Raw genomic sequence first — 10,827 nt, 5'->3', positions numbered from 1 at the left:
TTTAGCCAGTTGCTTGGGTTCATGGCTTCAGATGCCGGCCAAGCACAATATAGCCATCAGCCTGATTTTATGGCGAGTAGGTATTCCTTGGACGCGAGGCATCCATGTCGCACTTCCTCCGGTGCTTCTGAAGGGTTAGCATCTGGTGATTCTAGTAGGAGTGACGGTGGTCGAGGAATTTTTAATAGTCAAAACCCTCACCTTGTTTCCATGACTCTGATTGAAGAAAATGCTAAGACGCTTGAGCATGAGACTGATGAGTATCTAGTGGATGAACCAGATGACGAGGACGAGGAGGAGGATGAAGCTGAGGACATAGGCGAGAATGAAGAATCCTGTAATGATGCAGGTCCTATTATTGCTTTACTTGTTTGGTCAATTGATTATATTATATACCTGCATGGTTAGTTGATGTTGTTATATTCATATATGATATCTCTATTAGTTGGATTATATCATATACTTGTTTCATCAATTGTTGTCATTATATTCTTGTTAGGATAGTCTGATTAATTAAAGTGTATACAGGTGAGGCGTGTACACCAGATGAGACAAGCAAAGGCTACAATCTCAGGGTTGATCCGCTGCGTCGTAGCGCTAGTCGATACACTCCGTCTGTGTTCAATAAGATCGCCAAGAAATGCAAGAATCTTGTGAAAGGTGTAAAGTGGGCAATGAAAAAGTAGTTATGGTGTAGTTAGTTTTTTCTATGTATCAGTTAACTTTCCTAAGTACCAATTAACTATTCTATGTTCGAATATTGTAAAATGTATGGACAGAATCTAAAGTCGAATATTTCATAGAGTAGAATGATATAAGTTACAATGTTTCAAATATCATAAAATATAATTTTACTTAGCATTATTGTCGGCACTTGCACCACCTGCCTGACGGCATCTACTACGACTGTGTCCTTCAGCCCCACATTGCCTACATCGCCTAGGACAACGTAACATTCGCATGTCCATCTCGTTCAAGAAGCGTGTCATCCTGGGACAACCTTTGGTAACGCGTCTCAGGTACGGATTCGATACGAATCAAGGCCTGTTGTAAGCAGGCCATGTAGTAGGATTCCCGAGTGGCCTAAACCTAGCTTGATAAACCCGTCGAACTTGGTCCATCTTATAAACATCATGCACATACACTTGCCAATCTAGTCATTGATTTGCACAACATGCAAACACATGTCAACAAGGAATCCGGTCCACCTGGATCTCACCACAGTCACATTGTTGACGACAGAATCGACGACATGCTCTAGTCTACTTGGCATCTCACGCACTTCAAAGACCTCATTCTGCCTGTCGAAGCAATTAACCTGGATGTTTCCTGCTGCAAGTTGATTTGCATGCAATTTTGAGGTCACAAGCTCAGAAAAAACATGGCCAGCATTAATCCGAGCCTCCGCCTCAGCTCTTTTCCGGATGAACAACTCATTAAGCCTGTAGAATGTTGCTTTGACAAGTGCAGTGATGGGGAGATTGCGTGCATTCTTCAAGACTGAGTTAATGCATTCCACTAGGTTTGTCGTCATGTGACCCAATTTGTAACCACCATCGAATGCCAATGTATACTGTTCGCGGGAAATACGGTTTAACCAGTTAGTGTAAGCCTCGCCCTGTTCTCGTAAACGCTGGTAACACACTTCATACTCGCGAACCTTCCTCGAATATCCTGCACAATATCAAATAACAAACAGAGAAAAAGAAGGATGACAAACACTTATTAATGGTAACTCTGTTAATAACGAACTTTGAATTACTTAACGTTACCTATATTTATGACAAGTTTTTGCAGGTACGGTTCCTTGAATTTCCTCAGAAAGTTCGACTCTATATGTCTGATGCAAAATATGTGGAACGCTCTAGGAGGTGACCAAGCTCCGTTACTGCGTGCCACAGCTGCATTGATGGATTCGTATCGGTCCGATATCAGTCCCACACCATCCCGAGTCACAACATGTTGTCGCAGGTTACTAAGAAAAAAGTGCCACACTTCAGAAGTCTATCCGTCCACAATAGCAAATGCAATTGGGACGATATTGTTGTTACCATCCTATGAAACGGCCACTAACAGGCAACTCTTATACTTTTCGTACAAGTGAGTCTCATCTACCTGGACAACTGGTTTACAATGTCTGAATGTTCTAATGCAGGGGATAATAACTCCAGAAGACTCGATGCAATACTCGGATATCACTTACCAAGTCATCGCCTTGATATGCAGGCATAGTCTCAAAATGGACGACAGCTGATGGCTCCTTATGACACATGGCCTCAAACCATATGGGCAACGCTTCGTACGATGCTTCCCAACCTCCAAATATTTTTTCTACTGACTTTTGCTTAACCAACCAAGCTTTTCGATAACTGATGGTGTAGTTGAACTTCGATTGCACTTGTGCAATAACTGATTTTACCTTTAACGAGGGGTCACCCTCAACCAATGGCTTTATGACTTCTGAAATTGTATTCGAATCTAGCTTCGAATGATCCTAAGAAATGGTGGCTCTGGTACAAGTGTGACTGTCGTTATACCTCCTTATAACCCAACAGTACTTTCTGTTGATCATGCTAACCCTGATAAGCCAATCACACCCTGATCCATACTGTGTACACTTGGCATAAAATGTCAACGGCTCCGACTCATACACCAGTAGTCTACACTTCTTCGGAGGGTATACTCTTTCGTCGCCTTAATAACAGCTTCCCTAGAACTAAATTCCATCCCACAGCGAATTCAATATCTGCGACAATAGGAATTTCTGCCACGACGGCAGCCATACGATAAATATTTAATACACGATTATTTAATAACCGAAATTAAAAGTAAATCAATACTCACTACATTAATAATGATATAAATAAACTTTACATTAGGTTATTATCTCAATCTTAACAAAATAAAAACATAAAAATAAATACAAATTAACTAAATAACTAAAAATAAATACTAATTAACTAAATAACTTAATAAATACTAAAATAAATACTAATTAACTAAATAACTAAATAAATACTGATTTCTAAATACTAATTAACTAAAAATATTATTATCTTAAACTTGACTAAATAAACACTTTTACAAATGTCAATTGAGTATATTTTTACATGTCACTTAACTATTTGGTCCATCGATCAATATCAACTATTACAAAATTCTAATCCTTCTTATAAATATAGGCAATTATGTACTTGCACTCATATATTCCGGAAACTCCGAAGCATGCATGGCTTCCAAATCCAAAACTCGCATGAAAGATGGCTCCTCAAACGGCACTTCGTTTGCGAGTGCATTTGCCACGTCTGTCACATTTGGAGCCACATTGTCGTCACCTTGATCTTTATCTCTTTTTGGACAACAACTTCGTAATTGTTTTCGAACTCTTCCTCACTGTCACTATTGTAATCTTCCCGTATAATATTTCGGTTGGCCTCAGATTGTTCGAATTCAATGTACAACCGATGAACGAGATTTGAGCACGACTTTCAATATACATTGAAAACATCTCTTGCATACTCGCTTCGTCCGTTATATATTTGGTTTGAAATTGAACGAATCCACCAAATACTGGTATGGGATATCTGTATAAAATACATGATATTTTTCTTGACATCTCCGAATCTATCTTCTCATAAATCACACATTTGAACTCTTCAAATGAGATTGTGAAGGGAATAATAACATCTAACGGATCTTCACAAATAAATTTTACTCCTTCAAATGTTTGCAAAAAAATCTGACCAAAATAATACACTTTCAAAAGGACCCTATCATCCATTTCTCTCACTCACTTAAACAGAAACAGAAACTTCACTATCAATTTTTTTTTTCTTCATACCCAACAAGAGAGATACAGGAGCATAAGAAAGAAGAAGAGCAAGCCGAGGAAGATGAAGATTGGATCTGATAAGCTGTTTACACGTTACACACCTTCATATATATATATATATATATATATATATATATATATATATATATATATATATATATATATATATATATATATCGGACCCAGCGATTAGTTTAAGCTCATTCAAAAATAATATATAATAATCAACTCGGGCCATTCGATTTAATTTTCAGAAAATAAAAAAAATTACTACATATACAAAACAGACGGTCCGATTAGCTTCCATTAAAATTCAAATATTTCCTTCATGAAAAACGGACTCTCTAATTTGTTTATAAAATTTTTCACCCAAAAAAATCGGACCAATTTTTTCACACCAAAATGCAGCAAAAATTGTCCCACATATTTATCTAGCACCTCCAAAATTCATAACGAAGCACAATACATACACAACTTCCATAACCAAAAAATTCAACCAAAAATCGCCGTTAAGTACAATAAATTTATCCTAAATGTCAAACAAAAGAAAATCGTATTTCAAAAAATTAAAATTCGATTAGTTTTTTTGGAAAATAAAGTTTTTTTTTTAATTTATAATAAAAAAAAATCTTTTTTTTTATTGTTAATTTCTTTTTTGTTAATGCTTTCTCACTTCCTATCCCCTACAGACACACTCTCTCTCTCTCACTGACCCAGCAAAAACCGATCGAACCCTAAATTCGTTCTCCCGTCACAAAAATCAGCGGAACGCAGTGCATGGTTTTTGTTCTCCCTCGCAAGCTAAGGCTATGGCTTCCGATACTGCCTCTTCTCGCTCGAGTTCCGCCGCGGATTCCTACATTGGTTGCTTGATCAGCTTGACCTCCAAGAGCGAGATCAGATACGAAGGTGTTCTCTACAATATCAACACCGATGAGTCCAGTATTGGCCTCCGAAACGGTACTTTTTCTCAAAACCCTTTCGATTTTCAGCTTAATTTGGTGTTATGTGTGTCTTAGATCTTTGAAATGATGGTAAAAAGAAACTTCGTGTTTTATCTGTTTTGAGTGAAATTCGTGTGAATTTCCTTTTTTTTGGGTGTTCCAATGAAGAGTTGATTTTTTTATTGCAAGGTTTTATCATGTGGATTGACCTTGAGTTTGAATCTGAGCTTCGTATGGTGTTATATGGTTCTTGTCATTGTGTTTTTAGTTGGTTTGAAAGCTTTGTGGTGACTTGTCTATGTTTTAGTTTTATGAATTATTGTGCTTCTCTTGCTGTTTCGTGCAATTTTGATGTGTAAGTGTTTATAGTGTAATTGTATGTTTGATCATTGATTATATTATGGCTACTAACGATAAAAGGGTTAGTGATGCTGCTTTGTAAATGATTATCTGTTCTGAAGGGAAGAAATTGCTCTGTACTTCTGATTGTTTAGGGTTCTTTTCTATAAAAGGTGTAAGCACTAACTAATTTTCAAAAGGTTTCCACTTTCTGTTACCATTGAGGTTTCATTTTTCTATTTATACAATAAAATTGAAATGTTTTTACCACATCTCAGATTGTTTTCAGTGGTTTGAAGGCTTTTTGATAATCTATCTGGCTTTTTGGTTTTCTAAGTTGTGTTGCTTTCTTTATGACTTACGATTTTCATTCTCACTGGACGATGCTTTGGCTTTTGGACATTTGGTTTGTGTTTTTGTTTGGTGCCCCACTTAATATTATGATTGTGAGTTGTGAGTCTTTAGTTATGTGTTGGTCATGGTAAAAGCCTCTAAAATTCCCATCATATGGTCGGGGAAGCAGTAGGCATTAATTTGTTTTGCTGATTATAACATGTATTTGGCTCATGAAGAACATGAAGAGCGTGTTAGTTGATGTCATGAACTTGTGAATGCATAAAATTGGATGTCATTTTCAATGTTGAAGTCTATTATTTCTGTTTACGTAATTAAACAATGACAAAGGTTTCTTCATAGGTGTCTTACCGTCAAAAGCGGCTTTGATGTACTGATTCTTTAGTCTTTGGGTTTTGTGGTGCAGTGCGATCTTTTGGAACTGAAGGAAGGAAAAAAGATGGTCCACAGATTCCTCCAAGTGACAAGGTGTACGAGTATATACTATTCCGTGGGACTGACATCAAGGTATCATATACAGATCAAATACTATTACCTTACTGAATAGCTGATGTGGTGTTGTCTATTGTGTTAATTTTCTTTTGAAAGAACTGCATGTTATTATGTGATATTTTTATCTCTAGGACTAATTAATACTACAAGAATTGGAATAATGGGTAATTGATGCAAATATTCTAGCATTTATCTTCATCCCCAATTTTATGTAGAGGTTTATTTCTAGTAATTGTCAGCAAATCACATCTTGTATACATTGAAGTAGGGAGGAAGCCCATCCGGATTTTCTTATGTCATTTTATTGAATATTCCGATGTTGTTATTACACAACATCTGCTTTATGTTACTGCATGTGGACTCTGAATGATTTATTTAAACCAGATTGGCTGAAACATCCTATAATACTTTTTGCAGGATTTACAGGTTAAATCTTCTCCACCTGTCCAGCCTACTCCACCAATAAATGCTGATCCAGCTATTATTCAGGTTGATAAGCAACTTTTTGAATACGCAACGCATCGATTTAAAATCACATACTAACATGTGAAATTGCCTTGTAGTCTCAGTATCCTCGCCCAGTCACCACCACATCTACAAATATACCTCCAGTAACTGGATCTTTGACAGATTTTAGTTCTCAAAACACACAGCTAGGACTCCATGGATCAAATTATCAAGGACCATTACCTTTATATCAACCTGGAGGGAACATAGGATCATGGGGAGCTTCTCCAAATGCCCCAAATGCAAATGGTGGTGGACTAGCTATGCCACCAATGTATTGGCAGGGATATTATGGTGCTCCAAATGGGCTTCCTCAGTTACAACAGCAATCTTTGCTTCGACCACCACCTGGGTTATCAATGCCTTCATCTATGCAGCAGCCAATGCAGTTTCCTAATTATAGCCCTTCTTTGCCAGCTGCACCTTCAAATTTGCCAGAACTCCCATCAGCTTTGCTCCCATTGAGTACTAGTTCTGCCAATGTAACAGCTACTTCTATACCTCCATCTAATCTCCCATCAACTTTGCACCCACTGAGTGCTAGTTCTGCTAGTGTGACAGCCACTTCTGTATTTCCATCTAATATGCCATCAACTTTGCCTCCAGCTCCTTCTACTGCTCTAGCACCTGAATCTTTGCCAGTATCAGTTCCAAACAAGATTGCTGCTGTTTCGCTTCCAGCAGCCCCAGTCACCACTAACCGACCATCGTTGACTCCTTTTACCAATGGAGCTCCCGATATAGGTGCTGTAGTACCACCAGTCAACAAACCTAATGCAATTTCTGGTTCAAGCTTGCCATATCAAAGTGCATCCCCATTAGCTCCTGCACTTGTTGGATCATCAAATTCTATACATATGGATGCACCAGCCCCTCCTTTGGTAACACCAGGTCAATTGTTGCAATCTGGACCAACTGTAGTATCTTCATCTCAGCCTTCACAAACTCATAAGGATGTTGAGGTGGTTCCTGCATTATCAACATTACCTCCAGAGCCATCTGTTCCAGTTTCTGCTGAAGCTCAGCCACCAATACTGCCACTGCCAGTAACATCGCGGCCTAATCAGAGGGTACACCTCTTGCTCTCTCTTTAATTAATAAATGGATATCACATGTCAATTGGGCTTAATAGTGGCAATTATAAAATAATTGAGCACATTAAGCTATTCCTTTTCATACTTTGGTTTTTTGTCGGAGAAAATTCTCTTGACATTTGGTCATGCTTTCTTCAGCCTGGGGGAGCTCCTATGCATACTCAACATGGCTACGGATACAGGGGACGTGGAAGTGGAAGAGGAAGAGGGACTGGGGTAATGCTCTCTTCAACACTTCTAAGTTTTATCAACTTGTTAGAAGATTTTGCAATTTTCAAGTTAATTTCATGTGTGTTTCAGGCAATAGGGTAGTTAACCTTTTGGTTTAAGAATTTACACTCTTCTTGTGTCGGAGTTTTTTTTATCAGATGTTAAGCAATTTGAGTAACTCTGCCTGTTGTTGTTTTCTCACTAACTTGATGCTTTTACATTGATAACTTAGTGTAACAATCCATTTTAGGTATTGTAATCTTGGATTAATTTTTTACAGGGTTCACGCCCAGTTGCAAAATTCACTGAAGACTTTGATTTCATGGCAATGAATGAAAAGTTCAAAAAGGATGAAGTATGGGGTCATCTAGGTAAAAGCAATAAGTCCCATTCAAAAGATAGAGATGGCGAGGACGCAAGTGATGAAGATGACAGTCAATATGAAGACAACGGTGATACATCAAAAACGGACGCCAAGGTAGTTCTCTTACGATTGTGTGTGTAGCTCATTGCTGTCAATTATGTCGAGAACTTAATTTTGTTGTCTTATGACTGTTTTTAATTGTTTCCACAGCCTGTTTATAACAAGGATGATTTCTTCGACACGCTTTCTTGTAATGCACTTGATCATGATTCACAAAATGGAAGGGTTAGATATTCTGAACAAATCAAGATTGATACTGAGGTAATGTGTATCTTGTCTTGACCTCATATCCATGGACAATGTTCAAATTGTTCAAATTGTTCTACTACTTTGTGTTGCAGACTTTTGGTGATTTTTCAAGGCACCGTGGTGGCTGGGGAGGCCGTGGTGGACGCTCTCGAGGTGGTGGTTATTATGGAAGGGGTTACGGTTATGGCTATGCAGGAAGAGGAAGGGGCCGCGGCATGTCTAGTCGTCCTTAGGTGGCAGCAACAGCCAGCGGTTCATTAAGTTGTGGTGGCGATGTGGATCATACTCCAAGCCAAGCCACCCACTGAAGCAGTGTTTCTTGAGGCTATGCTTCATGTATTTCCGCTCTTCCTATTTTGGCACAGAATAAGTAGGATAGTCATTTCTTGTCATCTCGCTTTCTCCTTACCATCTCTTTACTCAAAGGAATCTGTCTTGGTGAAAAGGTGTCTACTCATTTTGTTTTTAGTTCATGATCAGGAAGAAACAGAAGTTTAGATTTTAGACTAGTGTCTCGTGGTGTATTGTTTATGCATGTAAGGAAGAGCAAGTTTTCGATTTCAGGGATGTCTTATGTTGTATTGTTATTTGTTTGCATTGTAAATGCAAGTTTCAGTTTTTGTTATGCAAGTAGCAGATTCTAACATGGGGTGTGTGATATTTGCTGACCATTATGATTAAAATGTAGTACACAGTTATGGGAAACACTTGTACGGTCATTGCAAGTGGATTTGTGTTTTGGAAGCAGCATCCGCACATAGGTTGAAAAAAATACAGCACATTCCATTCTACATTTTGATGTGAACCCTTTTAATTAAGCACAAATTCAGTGAAAAAAAAAAAAAAAAACTATCGAATCACTCAATCTGAACGCATGCCCCTTTCTTGTGTTTTATGGATTTCTTGTGTTTTTAGAAACCTGTTAGATGTAAGGACAATGAGGACAAAAATCCCACCTATTATCACGTCAAATGTCCTTGACATTTATGTATATAACTATATATCTTATAGGAAAAATTTTAAGTATACCGGAACACCCCTCTAATTGTTTTAACCATTGATTTCAATTAATATATAATATATATATTTTTTATAATTTAGATCAACAGTTAAAACAATTGGATCACCGGTGTTTTCGCTATACTTAAAACTCTTCCTATTTTATAAACCACTTGAAGCTTAAAGAAAACCAAATAGTTCGAAATATTTATAGGAAACAGAAAATACATTTGAACCTTGAAAAATATATTTTAATTACTAAAGCAGTGTATAATAGTGGTATTTTTCTAAAGTACGGCCACCGATCTAGATATTTATTATTTCTGGATCTGGTCTATAATGTAGATTTACGGATGTGGATGTTATCTTCTAATTGCTGGATTTGTATTGATTGTAAGGGAAACTTCTCTGTATTCCTCGAGTTTGGTATCTTGCTTAGTTGTTGTTGTTGGTTGTCGGACAAATTTATTGGATGATATTAGAGGGAGAATTTAATACTTGAAAATATAAAGATATCAAATCCATTAAATATATTTAAAAAGAAGAATGATTTAGAAAAAATAAAAATAAGAAAAGGATACAAGAGATCATCACTAGAATCAAGTCATTTAATGTACTAGTCCCATGTCAATTTTTTTAGCATGCATAATTGCTCGCAAAAATGTTTTACATACTAAAATTAAATTCTTAAAAGAATTTACAATAGCTTTTTTTTTTCTTTATGTGAATCCCTTAAGACTAAATTTTACAAAGTAATTATTTTTCAAACCTACAAGTAGGGACAGATCTAGAAATTTTAATATGAAGGGACCGAATTTTAGATTTTTTTTTTCATTCTATAAAAATAATTAGCATATAGTTATTAGAGTTAATTTTTAAAAAGATTTATCAATATATATATATATATATATATATATATATATATAATTATAAATTCTTTTTCACAATTTTATTTTTAATATGATAGTTACATAAAAAAATACAACAATATCAATAGTACATTATAAAATTATAAAATACCAATAATTTATAGCATATTTAGTTAAAAATTATCACATATCTTATTAATTAAATTAATTCTTTCAAAAATTTTTAAAAAATTGAAAATAAATTATAAATTATTAATTATTTAAAAAATACAGTACCTTTATAGAATACAAGATATAAGATATCTTTATAAAAAATTTTCTTTTAACAACGTAAATTTAGGAAAAAAAAAGAGTATTTTTTATAAAAAAAAGAATATCTAAAGTACCTAATGTGTTACCAAAATATAATTACGTAAGTCATTATTAATATAATAATATAAATATTAAATATGTTAATATAAAAAAAACAAATGATCTTTTTAAAATAAATATAGAGATTATTATATAAAAACTA

At 35.7% G+C, this 10,827-nt stretch overlaps 2 protein-coding genes across 3 annotated transcripts; one reads left to right on the top strand and one right to left on the bottom strand.

The window, feature by feature from the left end:
* Positions 1 to 1,153: 1,153 nt before the first annotated feature.
* On the bottom strand, positions 1,154 to 2,783 carry LOC140182383 (uncharacterized). The gene is made up of 3 exons (XM_072228569.1): positions 2,665 to 2,783; positions 1,773 to 1,975; positions 1,154 to 1,674 (listed from the first exon to the last, which is right to left on the bottom strand). Exons 1-3 carry the CDS (start codon positions 2,781 to 2,783, stop codon positions 1,154 to 1,156), a joined length of 843 nt encoding a protein of 280 aa, XP_072084670.1.
* Positions 2,784 to 4,326: 1,543 nt separating this feature from the next.
* LOC112775031 (protein decapping 5) lies at positions 4,327 to 9,150 on the top strand. 2 transcript variants are annotated; one of them, XM_025818502.3, is made up of 8 exons: positions 4,327 to 4,792; positions 5,876 to 5,976; positions 6,379 to 6,450; positions 6,525 to 7,538; positions 7,701 to 7,778; positions 8,053 to 8,250; positions 8,347 to 8,457; positions 8,538 to 9,150. In XM_025818502.3, exons 1-8 carry the CDS (start codon positions 4,642 to 4,644, stop codon positions 8,676 to 8,678), a joined length of 1,866 nt encoding a protein of 621 aa, XP_025674287.1. In that variant the 5' UTR covers positions 4,327 to 4,641; the 3' UTR covers positions 8,679 to 9,150. The 2 variants fall into 2 exon arrangements, with proteins under 2 accessions (XP_025674287.1, XP_025674288.1); XM_025818503.3 differs by having other exon boundaries at positions 4,460 to 4,792; positions 6,531 to 7,538.
* The last annotated feature ends 1,677 nt before the right edge of the window (positions 9,151 to 10,827 follow it).

This window comes from Arachis hypogaea, chromosome 19, assembly GCF_003086295.3.
Source record: "Arachis hypogaea cultivar Tifrunner chromosome 19, arahy.Tifrunner.gnm2.J5K5, whole genome shotgun sequence".
Taxonomy (NCBI): domain Eukaryota; kingdom Viridiplantae; phylum Streptophyta; class Magnoliopsida; order Fabales; family Fabaceae; genus Arachis; species Arachis hypogaea.
Note: the sequence above shows the minus strand (reverse complement) of the source record. Positions and strands in the feature narration are given on the sequence as shown.